A 19,617-nucleotide genomic window follows, 5' to 3' on the forward strand; every position below is an offset into this window, starting at 1 on the left:
GCGTCTCCACCATGGCCTGGACTCCTCTCCTGCTCCCCCTCCTCACTCTCTGCACAGGTGCTGCCACTCAGGGCTCAGCCCCCAAAGAAACCAGGGTGCAGCCTGGCCCTGACCTTCAGCTCTGCAGAGGGGAGGCTGCAGGGTGTGTGCCCTCTGAGAATGAGACCCTCATCCTCACACTCACCTCTCCTCTCCTCTCTTACAGGTTCTGTGGCCTCTTCTGTGCTGACTCAGCCACCTACAGTGTCTGTGGAATTGGGACAGACGGTCACCATAACCTGCCAGGGAGAGCCCCTAAAAAGTTATTATGCTAACTGGTACCAACAGAAGCCAGGCCAGGCTCCTGTGGTGGTCATCTATTATGGCAGCAAACGTCCCTCTGAGATCCCTAACCAATTCTCTGCCTCTTACTCAGGAAACACGGCCACCCTGACCATCAGTGGGGCCAGGGCTGAGGACGAGGCTGACTATTACTGTCAGGCATGGGACAACAGTGGTAAACAGCACACAGTGACACAGGCTGATGGGGAACTGAGACACAAACCCCTCCCCCATCTGTGTCACCCTCTCCTACAGCCCCAGGAGGACTGTTGGCAAAGCCATGACCAGGCCTCATCCAGGTCTCCAGATCTGAGATCCCCAGGCCGCCCTCTCCTCCCAGCTTGCCAGGCAGGCTCTGCAGAAGTTGGATCACCATAGGACACAAAAATAGTTATTATAACAATATCTCATCTATTATTGTGGGTAGACAAAAGATTGAACATATCAGGAGCAGATATGGAAGACATTCTGAAAAGACAAACTCAAACTAATGGAAATGCAAATGACATGGTCTGCAATTTAAAAAAAAAACGCTGGAAGAGACTGACATCAGATTAGATCTTGCAAAAGAAGAGATTTTTGATCTTAATATCACGGTAATAGAAACTATTCAAAATGAAACACAGAAAGAGAAAGACTGAAACAATCAATAAAGCTTCAGTGAGTCATAGGACAACTTCTCGCAGCATAAAAAGTGTTTAACTGGAGGAACAAAGGGGAGACAAGAAGGGAAGCGGGTGATGAATAGAAAAAGTATTTGAAGAAATAGTAACATAATTGTTCCTAATTTGGTAAAATTCATAAAACAATATATCCAAGAAGCTCAGCAAATCTTGGGCACAGGAGACGTGAGAAATACCACCAAAACACATCACACAGTACAAACCAGTGATGAAGACACATTCTTCAAAGCAGCAGGTGGGAAAATACATGTTATATAGAGAGAAGCAAGCATCCTGGTGAGGGCAGGTTTCTCATTAGAAGCCACGTAAGCAAGAAGATAGTGGAGCAGTGTCTTTAAAACACTAAAAGAAAAAACTTGTCAACCTTGAATTCTTTACCCAATGAAAGTATTGTTCAAAGACTAAGGCAAAATAAAACATTTTCAGACTGCAAAATCTTACAGAATTCATCACCAGCAGATCCTCACTACAATATATGATATAGGATGCCCCTCAGGTAGAAGGAAATGGTGCTAGACAGAAACATGAATCTACACAGAGCAATAAAAAGCATCAAATATAGATAAATATGGAAATGTTTTTATTTGTTAATGTCTGTGAAAGATATACAACTGTTCAAAGCAAAACTAATAATAGTATGTTGTGATTTATAGTGAATGTAAAAGTAAAATATGATACCACAAATGATACCACAAATGCTGGGGGGAGAAAAGAAGCACGTTATGATGTTCTTATACTATACGTGAAATGATAGCATATCTCTGGAAGGTAGACTTTAATAAATGAATCATTTAAGTTTAAAACTCTCAAATTGAAACCATTTTAACAACAAAGAGTTATACCTCATAAGATGTATTAGTTATGCTTCTCCAGAAAATAGAGAACCAATACGATATATATCTCAAATACATATAATTGTATATATGTGTATGTATATACACACATATGCACATGTATATATTTGAGAGATATACATTTTATATATATTACATATATTTACATATATGATAAAATATGTATAAATAAAATATATATATATAAATTCTCTCTCTCTTTCTCTCTCTCTCTCTCTCTCATATAGCTAGAGAGAGAGAGAGAGAGATTTGAAGTAATGGTTCTTGCAATTGTGAGGCTGGCAAGTCTGAAATCTGTAGGTAGATCAGAAGGCTAGAGATATTCAACATCACTTGATGTTTCATCTTTAGTCCGAATTTAATCTTAATGATAGAACATTTTAAGAGGAAACAGAGAAGAAAATAAAAAGATCCAAATCAAACTTCTAGAGATGATAACTAAAATGTCTCAGACTAAAAATACAGGGGATGAGATTAACAGCAGACATAATACTGCACGATAAGAACTTGAGGACACAGCAATAGAAACTGCAAAATGAAAGACAGAAAAATAAATTAAAAATGATCAGAGAATCTCTGAGATATAGCACAACTTTAAGCAACATAAATGGATGGAATTGAATCCTCCAAAAAGAAAAAGTGGGATGGGGAGGACAGAAAACATATTCGAAGAAATAATGGCCAAAAACATTCTTAATTTGATGAACACCTAAGCCCAGAGATCCAAAAAGCTCAACAAACTTCAAGCACCAAGCACACAAGAAAGAAAAAAAATAAACACACAAAAATATCAAATTGCTTAAGGTGGTGAAAAAGAGACAGTCTTAAAAGAAGCCAAAGAGAAAAGACGCACTATATTCAGGGGAGGAAAGATAAGGATTCTAGAAAACTTCTCATTAGAAAAATGCAAGTGAGACAACTGTGCATGAACATCTTTAAAAAGCTGAAATAAAGAAATTACTTCTTTATGCAGCAAAAATATCTTTCACAATTAATGTTAATTAAAAAAATTTTTAGATATATAAAATCTGACAGAATTGATCGTCAACAGACCCATAATACAAGAAATAATAACAGACACTCCTCAAGCAGAAGGAACATTATCCAGAAAGAATCTGTATCTACAAAAATGAATGAAAGATTCAGAAATGCTAATGACAGGAATAAATATTAAGACTTTTTTCATTATTTAAATCTCTTGAAAAGATAATCCACTGTCTAAAGCAAAATACAATAACTACATATGTCGGAATTTATAATGTTGGTAAAAGTAATCTATATGACAATGACAGCAAAATGCTGAGAGGAAAGAGATAAAATGATGTTATAAGGTTCTTATACTATACGTAAAGTGGTACAATCACCTGAATGGAGACTTTGACAAGTTACAGACAGCAAGAAGGCAAGGAGTTACAGCTGGTAGGAAAGCTCAGGTTTCTCACCTCAACACCCATGCGCACTTCACAATGCCCCAGCTAAATCTGATTGTTCCTTGTATTTTCTAGAATGAAAAAACAGCCTGACACGCTAGGCCCTCTGGGTTCTGAAAGAGAATTGGAGAGTTAGATCCATCCTGAGGGTGAATCCAGGGACAGGGGGCCGATTGCCTCCTTCTGCAAAGTGAGCCAGTTGGTACACAACAGTGCATGTGAGCTACAAACGGATGCTGCTTCACTACTGCCCTCCAAATCTTGCACAAGAATCTCTCTTTATACCCACCTCAACCAAAAATATAGACAGAAAATAACTCTGTGAAATACAGTTCAGCATATCAAAGTTGACACTCAACACTCCACATGATTCCCACTCATATCTCCATAATCCACACAAACTCCCAATAAAAATAATGGTAGCCGTGCTGCCACCTGAAAATCTATCTTGCAAAATATTAAAAACATGCTATTTTTTTCCCCACAAGAGGATGTAAACTAATATTTTGTCTTCTAGGGATATTTTTCTCCCAGCTGATTTGCATTTGCCTTTTGATTTCCCCTACCTTAAACACTGAGACATAAAGTTAACTACTGTTGACGTTTCTTATGTTAGATGATAATAGGGAGAGACAGGGGAAGAAAATAAAAGTATTATGATTCCTATGTATCCAAACACATATATATCAAAATAAGGAAGAAATACTTGTTACTTCTGTAGTCCACATTTCTGCAATTAGCCCCGTGGTCAGAGCTGGTGTCTATAATCACATTCTTCACTATCCATTCCGTGTTCTCATTGCCCTCAGCAAACATCTGAGATAGTCCTGATCCTCGCTTGGTGGAATGACCAGAACCTTCCTTCTGGAAGGTTTTGGTCCATTATAAATTCTTCTAAATTGGACTATGGTGATTTTCTGACTGTAATCACAGATCCAGGTAGCAATAGAGGATCTCCTGCATCCCATACATACTCCTGCTTCCTACAATTGTGTAGAGCAACCCATTCCACCTTGACAGTCAACATCAACCACCCCAGCCAAGACCTCCTACTCTGCCTCACCAGTCACTGTCAGGAGGAGACATAAGAGGCCATGGAGCAGTCTCAACCACGAGTCCAATCCAATCCAGCAGAGTGTAAAGTCTCAGGGATGAGAAGCACAAACTTTGCTGGTGGCTCACTAGGGGTAACAGTGAGTGGTGCCCCTCCTATTTTCCACCTCATGATTCCTAGAACCATGAATCCTGACTATGGGAGAGGCAACACTGTATACTACAGCTGCCTTAGAGCACATACAGCAGCCTGGAGGACATTGCCTCAGCCCCGTAAGGTGTTATCACCTACCTGGCATTGTCACTGAGTCCTCAAAAGTCCTTGCATCATTCTATCAAGCCAGTTGCTTAGGAATGAAGACAAAGACTATAAGACCAATGAATCCAGGATCATGGGCCCATTGTTTCTCTCCATTGGCAGTGAAATGAGTTCTTTGGTTAGAAGACCCCATATGGAATTTCATAACTGTGGGTGAGAAATTCTGTTAGTCTTGGATAATATTTTTGGCAGAAGTATGTCAGGCAAAGAAAGAAAATCCCTATCTAGAATAAATGTCCTTTTCAATACGAACAAAGAGCAATCCTTTCCATGATAGAACCAGTCTGATGTATTTAGTCATCTGGTAACTGGTTGATGTCACCTAGAAATGGCATCATCTTATGGAACTGAGTACTGGGTTCTGCTGTTGGCACATGGAGCGCTCAGGAGTGGCTACAACCAGATCAGCCTTAGTGAGTGGATATCCATGTTGATGATCCCTTGAATAATCTCCATCTTTACCACCATGGTCACAGTGTTCATGAGTCTGTTGGCAATGATAGGAGTGGTTGGGGACGGAGGCTGACTGATATCCTCAGAATTGATCATCAGATTCACAAAATCATTGAGATCACCTCCTTCTGGGGTGACTCTGTGGAGAGTATTTTCATAGGACCCAGTATCTTCATAATCTGTGTCCATTTGGAGACGTCTATTTTTATACCTCTACTGCAGATATCTTTGTCAGTATTTTCTGATTGCGTTCCTTCCCATTCCCTGACCATCTAACAAAACTATTTATCACAGCTCATGAATTAATATAGAGGCATATCTCTAGTCATCTCTATGACCAGGCACAAGGAGCCAGGTGCACACTGCTCAAATAGATGCTACTAGGAGGATTTTTCTTCACCACTGTCCTTTTGAGCTTCAAAGGACACCACCATGAAAGTGAAAAGACAACCCACAGAATGGGAGAAAATACTTGTAAATCATATGGTTGACAAGGCACTTATAACTAGAATACAGAGAAATCTTACAACTAAATAATAAAAAGCCAAGATCAAATACATCTTTCTCCAAGAAGACATACAAATGGCCAATAGGCTCATGAAAAGTGCTGATCATTATTAGTCATCAATAAAATGCAAATCAAAACCAAAATTAGACACCACTTCATCCCACTAGGATGGCTAGAATCAAAAAGTCACATAACAACAAGTGTTGGTGAGGATGCAGAAAGATTGAAACCCTCACACACATCACAATGTAAATGGTGCAGCCATTATGGGAAATAGTCTGGAAATTGCACAAATAATTAATCATAAAGTTACCATATGACCCAATAATTCTTCTCCTAGGACATACCCAAGAAAAATGAAATCATATGTCCATATAGAACTTTATCGTGAATTACTCCTAATTCCGTTGTTCCTAGTAGCCAATAGTGTGAAACAACATAAATGTCCATCAGTAAAAGAATGGATAAAGAAATGTGATCTATCCCTACAATAGAATATTATTCAGCAATGAAATTGAAGGCAAGACTGACACATGCTATCACATGGATGAACCTTGACACATTATGCAAATTGAAATAATCCAGCCACAAAATAGAGAAATCTACAGAGACAGAGAAACCTATAGTGGCTGTTTAGGCCTGGACAGTGGGGAGTGTACAGGAGAATGGGGGTGATAGCTTAAGGGTACTGGGTTTCTTTTTGGAGTGATGAAATGTTGTAACATTGTGGTGATGGTAGCACATATCTGTGAATGTACCAATAAACATTGCATTGTACACTTTTAGTGGATGCATTGCATGATAGTTGAATTATACCTTAATAAGCTGATTTTTTCAAAAAGGAAATGTTATTTCTGTCAAGTCTGACCCAGAATTTAACGCTTGGGTAGCTAAAAGCAAGTCTCTCAGGAAAGAGGTAAAATCTATTTTTTATTTTTAGTTTCAAGATTAACACTTTTATGCAAATATACATCTATATAGGAGATCAAGAATCCACTGCACGTGCATGATCCCCTGTGCCTGCCAAGGCTGCACTGAGTGTGATCATGTCGCTCTGTGAGAAAGTATCTTTTCAAAGCCCTGAGTAGAATCGTATCACAGGGTGCACCTGTTTATAGAGCTATGATTTAAGGTTTTAGAAACTTTACTTTAGGTCACATGAGTAATGGACAAAGGTCAAGTGTGGACATTTTTAAAAAGAAAAAACTGGAAGCTTCCTCCTGACTTGCATGAGAGCTGATGCCTAATTTGCAGGGATGAGGAGCACACAGGGAACAAAATAAATCGTTCGTTGCTCAGAATAACATTGACCATTATAATTAGATTATTAGATCTACAATTTACTTACCTTACTGGAATGTGAGCTTTCAATAGATGATAAAGATGATAATTTATGCACCAGATCCCTAGGACTTAAACAATGTTTTGAGGATTGTTCCAGGGTAAAGCTATGCAAAAGCCGCTCTAGTTGCTTCTGACCTGGAGTATTTTGTCCTTGGGGTTTTTGATCAGCCCCAAAGGGAGCAGGGAGATGGCCGCCCTCCCATGTGCCTGACCAGCCTGAGTTCCAGGTGCAGCAGCCCCCCCACCAACCTTGTCCTGTTCCAGAACACTCAGAGGAGGTTATTACAGGAGCCCCCCTTATCCACGGGCGATATGTTCCAAGACCCCCGGGGGATACCTGAAACTGTGCATGGTACCGAATCCTGTATATACTTTGTTTCTTCCTATGCTTACATACTTATGATTAAATTTAATTTATAAATCAGGCACAGTTATAGATTAACAACAACTAATAATAAAACAGAATTATAACAATATATTGTAAAAAAAGTTACCGTAGATCTTAGTAACATTAGCATATTAGGTTTTTTTCCTATTAAGTTGAGCACTTTCACCTTTTCACTTCAAGAATGATTTGCAACCGGGGAGGCACAGAGCAGGACGACGTGAGATTTCATTCAACTACACAGAACCACACAAATTTGAAGCATGTGAATTGTTTATTTATGGAATTTTCCATTTAACATTTTTGGACCCTGGTTGACCATGGGTAGTTGAAACCGAGGAAATGAAACCACAGATAAGGGGGGACTACTGTATTTCTGATTTAGGACCTCCTAGGTCATATCCTTCTCTCTTCCTCCGCATGTGAAATTGGGAAGACCACTCACCGTCTCTCAGCCCCTTATCTTCCCTGTCACGTGCAGGACCCTCTCTCTGTGTTAGCGAAAGAGGGGAAAGGTCATCCATGGGGGACTCTAGACAGGTGTCCCTGGACCAGAGGCACAGGCAGAAGCACCAGTCTCCCTGTGGCTGCATGGTGGGTACAGTGTAGAGGGGAGGGATTACTAACCACCCCCTGAGTGGCCTCAGCCCCCAGGTAAACTAGGGATGGGCCGGGGGCTGGTCTCAACCCACCTGTGTCAAACCTGTCCCTGCTCAACAGCATCGTCCTGGAGACCTGCCATAGGTGCCAAACCACTGCCAAGGAGCCTGATTTGTTACCTGGAAATTCCGCCTTATCACACCTGACAACTCAATGATCCCTCCCCCAAGTTCTTACAAGAAACGGTCACATTGTAAATTACTCGTTTTGTCTTTTTTTTTTTTCCTGAGGAAGACGAGCCCTAAGCTAACATCCATGCCAATCCTCCTCTTTTTGCTGAGGAAGACTGGCCCTGGGCTAACACCCGTGCCCATTGTCCTCTACTTTATATGAGATGCCGCCAAGGCATGGCTTAACAAGCGGTGAGTTGGTGCGTGCCTGGGATCTGAACCTGTGAACCCCAGGCTGCCACAGCAGAGTGCGCACACTTAACTGCTGCACCACCGGGCGGCCCTGTAAATAACTGGTTTTGAATCACAGACACCTTAGCTTTGTCACTGTTCTTTCAGATCTGCAAACAAACCGGACTCTTCAGAGCAGGACACTGACCCTGCTCTCCACAAACACTCTTCCTATTGCTTGCTCCATCCTCCCATCCTGAGAGCAGCTCCAACGTCACCTCTCCAGGGAGGCCTCCTCCAGCCTCTCACCATACAGTGTCTGCCTGTCATTTTTGTCTGATCTCTGTAGTAATTGTCTGCAAATCACCTACCACTGTATGGTTCTTTCCCTATCATTATTGATTATTGACTAATAATATTTTAATATTTTTTATTTTTTATTATTGGTTTCTATTTATTATTTCCCTAATTGATCAGGAATATTTTTAGTGCAAGGAAATGCACATGACAAATAGAGGCATGAACAGACAGGAACCTATTTTTCTCCTGCAAAACAAGTCTGAAGCCAGATGCTTTTCTCCAGATGCTCACCAATTCCACAAGGTCCCAGATCTTTCTTCCTTTCTGTTCCATCATCCCTACTATGAAGACTTTGCTTTCATTCTTGTTGACGGTAGACCTCAGGATGGCTGCTGCAGCTCCAGGTATCACACCCATATTTAAGAGGAAAGATGATGCATAAATCCTGTCTCTTTTTTCCTTCACAGGAGTGAAATTTCCTTGAAAAGAACTCCAGCCAACTGACCCTTACATCCCTTGCGCCATTGCTGGGCTAAATGATCATTCCAGGCTGGCAGGGACCTGGTAACACTGTCTGACTTTTAAACAAATAGAGGGGACAATGTACAGGTAGAAAGTCATGGGTACTGTCCCCTGTGTCTGCAAACCAAGTGCGTTCACTGCACTGTCTCACCCACAGGATGGAAACTCCTGAAAGCAGGGACTAGGTCTTGTTCGTGCTGAATGCCCAGGATGGAATGTGCCGGACAAAGTGGCTCTCAATAAATATTTGTTGAGTGGCTATTCCTCTGTCCCTGTTTATGTTGCAGTAGCCACCACGGCCCTACTTCAGGTCTGCACCTACAGCTGGCACCAATAAGAGGCATTCTCTGAGTCCTATGTCCCCATTGCCAATCCCAGGACCACCTAGATGACCACCTATGACCTTGTAGGTATGTGCAGGAAGCCTCAGGTGGGCCCTGCCACCACCTCCTCCAAACAGGCATCTTCATGTTTTCATGGGTGATCTGAGCCCCTCCTTCCTGGTCTAACGCAGGCATGGGCCTAATAGAGAAGAGTAATTGCTGCCCTGGGGTCAGCAGTGCATGGATCAGGCAATCACCACCTGAGCAGTAGATTCAGAATCTACACCTGGACAGAGGACGCCCTGGTGCCTCCAGCAGTCAGTGTGGAGCAGCCACCAGGGGGCAGCAGAGAGTCATCTGACAAGGGGCTGGGCATCTGGGTGTTAAAATCTGAGGAGAGTGTAACATGCAGGAAAGTTAGTAACCATGACCTAACACCTGAGGGAGAGGGGTCATTTATTTCTATAGCGTCATCCTAGACAATGATGTACACATTTTCTGACTCTGCACCCCTTTGATCTCAATCTAATAGAAATTGCCTATTTCTCTGGCCGAGGTTCAGGCACTTCAGTTCCCCCACACAGCCCAGTCCTGATATGATGTTGTCACTGTCCACACACGCTCGTCCACCCTGGGATCAAGGTTCCCCCCTCCCTCCCTCCCTCTGCTCTGAGAGGCTCCTGTCCTGCAGACACGTCTGTTCCTCACACGGGGATGAGTGCCTAGCACACGGCAGTTGCTGGATAAACTTTGTTGACTGGATTAATTAAATTAAGACTCTTTATTACTTAATTAATTTCCAAATAACTAACAGCATTTAATTATAATAACCACTCACTTCAGGTGCTCTTAGAGTTTGAGCCAGCTCTCACTTTATACAGCATTTCTTTCTAGCATGTTCTGTACCTGGCCCTGAGTAACACTGGGGACACTGAGGCACAGCCCTATGACCTGCCCCAGGAGCTCACAACAAGGGCAGAAACTCGCAGCCCCTCGATTACTCTTTGTGTGTTTGGCAAGGGAGGCACTTTCTTCAGGCTCGGTGCTCAGGAGCTGTGATCTGGGTTAGGACCCTGCCCCTGTCTAAGCCTTTTAGTGTCACCTGTAGAATGGCTTCAGAAAAAGCAGACAGACTTCACCACTGAGCTCTGCTGTGGCCAGGCCAGCCCAGGAGTGAGGCCAGGACACAGTTTGGGGTGGAGACGTTGGTCCTAGACTACGTGACAGCATGAGAAAGAGAATCTCCTGGGCTGAGGGTGGGGACTGCAGGGGACAACCCTCCCCTTCTGTGTCCCTTGGGGCTGATCCCTTCTCTGAAACCACAAAGCTCCTCAGGCAGCACCTGCTGAGCCCTGGCTGATTTGCACACCCAGCAGCTCCCTCCAGAAAGGGGATAAGAGAGGCCTGGGAGGAAGCCTACATAGCCTAGGGCCTTGGGGATCAGGATCCAGGCACCTCCATCATGGTCTAGACCCCTCTCCTCTTCAGCCTCCTAGCTCACTGCACAGGTGCTGCATCCAGGCTCCTACTCACCCCCAGCCCCAGGGCTCTGGGACAAACCTGGCCCTGTCTCTGAACTCAGCAGGGTGCTGCCTGTGTTGGGCAGGATGCTCATGAATCTGCTGCACGATAAGGGGCTGGTGGGACTGAATCCCCCTACTCTGCTCACTGGCTCTCTGTGAGCCCTGAGAGGCTGGACTTACCCAGAGGAAGGTGGAGTTTTCTCATTTGTTCAAAGACTCCATTCTCCAGCCAAGCTCACGGGTCACTGGGGCTGAGACTGATGGCCGAGGGTGCCCAGGGGGCCCACAGAGTCTCTGCAGCTCAGTCCCTGCCAGGCAGGTGAGAGTCTCCTAGGAACGGTTCCTTCATATTCCTGCCCACGTCTCCTTGTCTCTTTCAGGATTCATGGCATCACATGGGCTGACACAGCTGCCCTTGGTGTCGGTTGCCCTGGGACTGATAGCCAGGATCACCTGCCAGGGAGAGAGCCTAGGAAGTTACTATGTGCACTGGTACCAGCAGAATCCAGGCCACGCTCCTGTACTGCTCATCTATAAGAGCAGCAACCACCCCTCAGGGATCCATGAACGATTCTCCGGCTCCAACGCTGGGGCCAAAGCCGAGGACGAGGCTGAGTATTACTGTCATGTGTGGGACAGTATTAATGCTCATAGTGACACAGGCAGACAGAGAAGTAAGACAAAAACCCCTTTCCATCTGTGTCACACTGTCTGCCAGCCCCAGGAGGACTCTAGACAAGGCCATGAGGAGGTCTGGCCCAGGTCCCCAGATAGGAGATCCCTAGGCTGCCCCTCCTCCCAGTCCTCCATGCAGGCTCTGCAGAGGGTGGATCAGGAGTGCGTTTAGGACTGATAGGACAAGGATGTGCTGGTGTTTTCTGGGCCAGAACATGAGCTGGAGAACCAGGCCCTGTCCTGAAGAACAGAGAGAGAGAGACATGTCTACTGGTATATGATCCTTGGATTTCCATATAGTGGTGAACAGTCTCTCCTTGGCCAGCTGTTCTGGATTATTCCCCAGAACCTCCTGCCCCAGATGAGTTCCCTAAATCCCATGGCAGCCTGGGATTTGGAATGAAGAAAGCCAGTTTAGTGGACACTGTGGTGTCCACTTAGACACAAATTTAGTGGTGACCCACCCACCAAAACTGGCTGGGAGCACCTGCTATTCACAGCTGTGCCCTCACTGGGATGAGTCATTGTTTGCGGAGAATTTCCTCTTCCCAGGTTATGCGCCCTCTCTGAGTGTGACTCTGGTCCAGTGACTGTCTAATGCCAAGACTACAAGGCCCTCCCTGAGTTCAGGATGAGCTTGCAGGGCCTCCCAGCTGAGTCTTCAACTGTAAGCACATGGCATGTCTGCCCAGTCTTCCCTCCACACTTCATTCCAGAGACATCACCTGAAGTCCTACTGCATGAAATTCTCTATGTCACAGTGTGCTTCCAGGGAGCCAAAGAGACAATAAAAGTCTAGAGGGAAGAGTATGGAAGAGGAGAGATCTGCAGAGAGAGAGAATCCTGGAGTTCTGCAAATATTCCTAAGAGGACAGATGAGTCATGTGTGGGAAGAAACTGAGTGAGGTTGAGGAAAGAACCACCCAGAGACACTAGAGGAATATTCCACAGGCTCACACTCACACAATCATATAGTGCTTGTTCCCCAGTCAGAGGGGAAGCTCCTAGTTAAGGCATCAGATTGAATAGTCGGGAGAACTTGCATCAGTCGTGGGAAAAATAAGTAAGTTAACAGTCCACCCTAAGACACTGTAAAAATAGGAATAAACTGAACCAAAAGCAGGCAGAGGAAGTAATGCAGTCATGCATCTTTTGACGACAGGGATGTGTTCTGAGAAATGCCTCTTTAGGTAATTTTGTCATTGTGTGAACATCATAGAGTGCGCTTAAAGAAACTTGGATGGTATAGCCTACTCCACACCTAGGCTGTATGGTTCTAATCTTATAGAACCACCGTCATATATACAGCCTGTTATTGACTGAAATGTCATCATGCAGTGCATGACTGTAATAAAAATTAGAGCAGAAATTAAGGCAAGAGATAGTAGGAAACCCATTACAGAAAATCAACAAAATTAAAAGTCGGTTCTTTGAAAACATCAACACTATTGACAAACCTTTAGTTAGACTGATCTTTTAAAAAATAAGACAAATTACTAAAATCAGGAAGTAAAGAGAAGCCATTACTACTGACTTTGCAGAAATAAAAAAGGTCTTGAAGGTTGTGAAGGAATACTACGAACAGCGGCATGACAAAAAGTTAGATGAACTAGACAAATTCCTAGAAAGACACAAATTACTGAAACTGACTCAAGAAAAAATAGAAAATCTGATAAAATCTACAACCAGGAAAGAGATTAAATCAGTAATCAAAAACTACCCACAAAGAAATGTCCAGACACAGATGGCTTCACTGGTGAATTCCATCGAATATTTAAAGAATTAATACAAATTATTCACAAGCACTTCCAAAACATAGAAGAGGAAAGAATACTTACCACTTCATCCTATGACCCCACTATTACTCTGATACCAAAACCAGATAAAGAGATCACCAGGAATGAAAACTATAGATCAATAACACTTATGGATAAAAACATAAAAATTCTACGTAAGATACTAGAAAAACTGTTCAACAACATAGAGAAAGGAATATACAGGCCAGTTCAGGTGGCCTTGTGGTTAAGTTCCACTTTGGCAGCTCAAGTTTGGTTCCTGGGCACAGACCTACATCACTCTGTTAGCAGCCATGCTGTGCTGGTGGCCCACATACTAAAAAATAGAGGAAGGATGGCATGGATGTTATCTCAGGGCAAATCTCCCTCAGCAAAAAAAAAACACAAAAAATAGGAATATACACTGTGACCAAGTGGTATTTACTGCTGAAATGCAAGGTTGTCATAACACCAGGAAGTCAGTTAATGGAATGCACCATCTTAACAGAGTAAAGGACAACAGTCATGATCTTCCCAAGAGTCACAATGTTTTCACGCAGCAGACATTGCTTCTGGTTGTGTTTCTAGTCCTATTACAGCCTCAAACAGGTGAGAGTGGAGGTGCAGAGATGGGACGGGGTGGGGGGAGTTATTCCATGCAAAGAATCTGGATGTCCCACACCTAATGTGAGGATTGTTTTTGTTAGTGTCATTGAGCCAATTCTGACTCTTTGGGTAACAGGCAAGTCAGGCCAGGGTCACCTGCCCTCACATTCCTCTCCTTGGTAGTGGGAAGAGAGGACAGATCTGAAGAGCTGGACAGAGAGGACTCCTTCCCAGGATGGGGTGGACAATAGTAGTGACTTAGTTACCCCATGTACAGAACAGTAGACCCCTTCCCACTCTTTTGTGCCATCCTCTCACCTTCCAGCTCTATACTAGACAATGCTCCTCTGCTATTCATAGGGTTTTCATGTTCCGTTTTTCTTCATCCTATGTTCCTCATCATAAACTGCGAGGATATTTGATGATAAATAATAAAGGATTGTAAATCCACATTTGTCAATGTTCTGGTGTTTAGAGGCCACTTCCTAGACACGTGATACAGTCACAGAATGAAACGATGACTAGGATTCAGGTGTTGGTAAGGAGCAGGGTCAGGGGAAGGTTTTCAATCAGAGAGAAAAACATATTGAAACTAGAAGACAGAAGCGAGCATGAGGTGTGTAGAAAGTAAGAAAGTCCAGATCAACTGGGGCTGAGTGAGATCAAGGAAAGAACAGGAACCACCCATTTCTGTCTGGACGTCCCACTGGAACACCATCCCCGCACACACACCACCCATGTGGTTGTGAAAAGTCTATTCTTAAACATTTCCCCACATCATTTCAGGGTCTAGAATCTGAATCAAGCTCAGTTGACGAGGGCAGGACAGTTAAGCCCCAAGACTGAGGTGGCCCAGGAAGGACTTGGGGAGACAAGCAGGAGGAAGAGAGAGTTTCCATGGTCACCTAGGCCAGAGCTCCTGAGACCTCAATGAGCACACAGTCCCCTGGGGGTCTCCGCAAGATGTGGCTGCAGCAGATCAGGGTGGTGCCCGGGAATCTGCATGTCTGACAGCTCCCAGGGGAGCCGGTGCTGCTGGACCTCTGAGGACCATACTTTGAGTGGCTTCATTCCTGCTCACCTGCTACTCACAGCTCAGGTGAGAGTCCCCACAGGAAGGCACAGACTGTGAGGCACAGGAAACCTGCTCTCCCTCCAACACAGGGTACATGGTCTTCGTCCTGCACTCAGCTCTGTCCACATTTCTCCCTCCCATCAGAGTTGGGGGCCCAATCTGTCCTGCTCAGCCTCCTTAGGCATTGAGGCCCCTGGACAGATGGTCACCATCACCTATGCTGAAACATCAGGGACATTGGAGGTTATAGTCACATCTCCTGTTGTCGAGAGCTCCTGGCACAGATTGATATGCATTAGTGCGGGTCAAGAACAAAACCTCACAGACTCCAGACTCCAAATCCGGGAACATGGACTCACTGAGCATCTCTCAGCTCCGGTCCAGCCATGAGGCTGCTTATTATTGCTGTTCCTATGCAGGGGGCGGGAGGGCGGTGGCTCATTCCCCTTGCTTCTTAGTGGTAAGAAGTGAGACCAAACCATCCTGGACTGGCCTTACTGCACTCCTGCCCGCCTGGTCTGTTGTCAGCTACCCTGGAGTAAGATACATTCTAGGTTCAAGGCTTAAGGAATGAGGTCTCTCCTCTCTCCCACCACTTGACAAAGTTCATCCTTAGGAGCATCAGTTAATTGAGGCCACTTGGGAACAAAGGCTCTGTCCCTTCCTGTGGTCTGTGTGCTCAGGCATGTACCTGATCTGCAAGGGAGAGGCAGGTATAGATGACGTCCAGATGGTCAGAGTCCAGGTTGGGACAGTGCAGGGGGGTCACCTTGAGGTCCTTCCTCCAGCTACTGTTGTCCACCCCATCCTGGGAAGGGGTCCTCTCTCTCCAGCTTTTCAGATGTGTCCTCTGTTCCCATTACCAGGGAGAGGAATGTGAGGGCAGGTGACCCTGGCCTGACTTGCCTATTATCCAAGTAATCAGATCCTGGGGGGATCTTCCTCCCCATGTGGGGTCAGACTTGGTTTGTAGCCAGAAGCATTGGGGCCCTGAAGGAGCCATGGGTCCTACCAACAAAGATGCCTGGAACCTCCTCATAAATCCCTTTCTCAACCCCATGGTTTATCTCAGTCCCTACCCCTAGTCAGTACTCGTAAGGGTACTGAACCTTACCAGGTTAACACTAAATTACCCTTCAAGGTTCTGTTTAAAATCCCATCCTAAGGGAGGCCATCAATGACATAAAGACTAAGTGAGATTCCTTTCCTGAATGTTATCACAGGACCCTGTATGTCCCCTTTGGAAGGTCTTAGCACATGTCATATCTCATTTATACCTTTGTCAGTTAGACTCAGTTCTCGGAGGGAGAGATTGTGCACAGAGCTCAACAAGGTAGTGACTCTGAATATTCATAGTCATGGTGATGCTTCACATGGGAAACTATAGAATGTTCTTGTGGGACAGGACAAGGATCTGGAGACTGTGTGTGTCACTCCCCACCACGATCCCAGAAGGAGCAGGCATGGGGGAAGACAGGTCTTAGGTTATGGGAGAAACTGTGCTGCTTGGGGACTTAAGACAGGCTCCTGGGAGGAGAATGGACACTTTAGGGGAGAGAAGAACGTGGAAGGAGACCCCTCTCCAGAGGATTGTGATCATAGAGACAAAGCGGCTGGAAGGAGCCCAGCCCTGCTGCTGAAGCCTTGAGAGGACACTTCTAGGGGTGACTGAGTTAGTTTGCTAGGGTGACTGTCACAGAGCACCACACACTGGGGGCTGAGAATGGAGATTTACTGTCTCACGGATCTGGGATTAAAAGTCTGAGATGAGGCGTCAGCAGTGTTGGTGTAATTGTGGGCTGTGAAGGAGAATCTGCTCCATGCCTCTCTTCCAGGTTCTGGTGGTTTGCTGGAAATCATTGGCATTCCTTGCTTGTAGATTATGCCTCCGTATTCACATGGTGTTCTCTGTTGTGAGCATTTCTAAATTTCTCTTTTTGTAAGGACACCAGCCAGGTTGGTTTAGGGGTCTACCCTACTCCAGTATGATCTCATCTTAAATTAACTAATTACATCCACAGTGGTCTTATTTCCAATAAGGTCACATTCAGAGGTACTGGGGTTAGGACTTCAATATATGGATTTGAGAGGAAACACAATTCAACTCATAACAGTGTTTCTACTATGGTTGGGCCATCCTTTCCCTTGGAGGAGTAGGTTGTGGGTGCACGGCTCTGCAGGTTGTAGGGGCACCACCAAGCTCTCAGGGATTCAGGTGGGGCATGAACTGACAGCTCAGAAAGACACCTGACCATCCCCTAAAGGACCCATCTCTTGTGCCTGATTTCCAGGTTGCACTATAGTGAGCAACTCTCCGACATGAAGAAGGGTGGTCTCTACAGCCTCCCAGTCAGGCCATAAGTGAGACAAGAACCCCATTTTATCAGTGAGAGGGTCCTCAGTGGCAACTGAGATCATGACTGAGTCCCTGAACATCAATCTGATCTGCTTCTCCTCCAGCTGCAGGTCCTGGTCGTCCTGAGCCAGCTGTGGACATGGCATCCCTAAGACCCATTAAACTCCCCCTGTGCTCTCAGGTCTGACCAGATGGATCACTGTGAGGTGCCCCTGCTCTCTCTGCCCAGTGTCCCTTCTCATCAGTGACATCAGCCCCAGCTCTGGGGCCTGTCAGTCCTCACCTGCCCTCTGTGGAAATTAATAAAAGAGACCTTCCCTAAAAGGAGTCAGGAAGGCCTGTAGTGGGGGTTCTCATCACCTGATAATATGGCATCAATTACTCCCAACCCTGAGGAGAGTTGCTTGTGTCTCCAACACGAACTACAGGTACTTTACTACCGAAGGAAGATTTATCTCCCCACCCAGCAACAGCTCAATGAATGAGACATTGCTGCCCTGAACTGTTACTTTACCCCAAGAACTTTCCCTTAGAACAGTCCTGCAGCTACCCTTTTTCTCTTAGAAGCAGCTCTCTTCCTTTGTTTTCCAGATTTGCCTTTGGTTTGTCATAGCATGCACATCAGGAATTGCAATACTTTTTGTTAGTCTCCAAAAAAACTCATTTTGAGGGTAAAATAACTGGTTAATTTGATTTTTAAGGTGACACCACCCAGGGGTCCATGCTGCCCTCTTTGGACGGGTCAGAGGACACACATTGATGTCAACGTGTGCAGTTCAGGTTTGCAGGTTCTGCAGAACTAGGTACCCCCTCCCAGAACGAGGAGTCACAAGCAGGGCTGACTCTAGTGAGACAACAGGGATGTGATGACACACATCACAGATCTGGACAAGCACAAAGTCATTCTGCTGCAGTTCTTCTGGGACATCCTGCGATGTCTCTGTTGGAGAACCAGGACTGTGTCCCTGGGCCCAAAGGCCTTGTGAGGAGGATAGGGAGCTGGGAGGACGTGGCCTCCCGTGATCTGTGCTAAGGGCAGTGCAACTGTGAGTTTGTGTGCATGTGTGTGTGCATGTGTGTGTGTTGTGTGTGCATGTGTGTGTGCATATGTTATATTTTGATGTTGCCAGGAAATGTTGCCAATGTCAATTGTCTCCAACTCAAGACTTTCTGTTTCCAAAAATTTCCTCCTCCACTACTCTGGAGTCTTTGCTTTATATTACATATAAGAATAAGGAGTTAAGGATATTAATAGGAGGAGGAGAAGGAAACATTCATATGTGCTAATGTGTATCAATCACCCAAAGCACTTCATATTATTAACTTATTTAATCACAAATCCTCTGTGAACAAGCATTCTCATTATCACCCCAATTTACAGATAGGGAAGCTGAGGCCTGGAGGGATGAGCAACCTGCCTGAGGTCAGATCTAGAAAGTGGCCGACCCAGCAGCAAACCCAGGTCTTCTGACCCCAGAGCCCCTGGTCCTCACCACCATCCTGTGGCCTCTCATTGTGCTTTCAAAGCTGACATTTGGCCTGTCCTTAAGCTGTGGAGCGCTCCCTCTCCTATTTCAAAAGGAAATGACTGATATTGCGACTTTGCTGTGCAGCCCTGTCCAACAGAAATCAAATTTTAAGCACATTTGTAATTGAAAATTTCCAGTAGCCACATTTAAAAAATGAAGGGAAACAGGTGGAATTGTTTTTCATAATATAATTGAAATTTTATTTCAATTGAAATAATATCACTTCAATAGGAATTAAATACAAAAACATTCATATATTTCAAATTATTTTTATACTAAGTCTCTGAAATGTGGTGGGTATGTCAGAACTACAGCACGTTTCCACTGGAACTACTCACATTCATGCTCAGCAGCTACATGTGTCTCGGGTCCTCCCTATGTAGAGAGCAGGTTAGATGGCTGAGGTTTCCTTGGGGTACCTGTCCTTGCAGTATATACTCCTAGCCACCAGGGGGTGATAGAGGATCCCATGACAGAACCTCACAGGGGAGGAATGGCTGCTTCACTTTCCATGTAAAACAGGAACATCGAGGCCACCCAGTGATGAGGGAATTTTTATAACGTGTCCACACTCCTTCCATT

The 19,617-nt window shown here is 44.7% G+C and overlaps 1 protein-coding gene across 1 annotated transcript; it reads left to right on the forward strand.

Annotated features, from left to right (window-relative positions):
* On the forward strand, nucleotides 1-17,693 carry LOC131398588 (T-cell antigen CD7-like). Its single transcript, XM_058532240.1, has 8 exons — nucleotides 1-57; nucleotides 206-496; nucleotides 5,336-5,343; nucleotides 11,042-11,082; nucleotides 11,298-11,338; nucleotides 11,400-11,649; nucleotides 17,442-17,499; nucleotides 17,688-17,693. Exons 1-8 carry the CDS (start codon nucleotides 12-14, stop codon nucleotides 17,691-17,693), a joined length of 741 nt encoding a protein of 246 aa, XP_058388223.1. The 5' UTR covers nucleotides 1-11.
* The last annotated feature ends 1,924 nt before the right edge of the window (nucleotides 17,694-19,617 follow it).

This window comes from Diceros bicornis, chromosome 35 (assembly GCF_020826845.1).
Source record: "Diceros bicornis minor isolate mBicDic1 chromosome 35, mDicBic1.mat.cur, whole genome shotgun sequence".
NCBI classification, from domain to species: domain Eukaryota; kingdom Metazoa; phylum Chordata; class Mammalia; order Perissodactyla; family Rhinocerotidae; genus Diceros; species Diceros bicornis.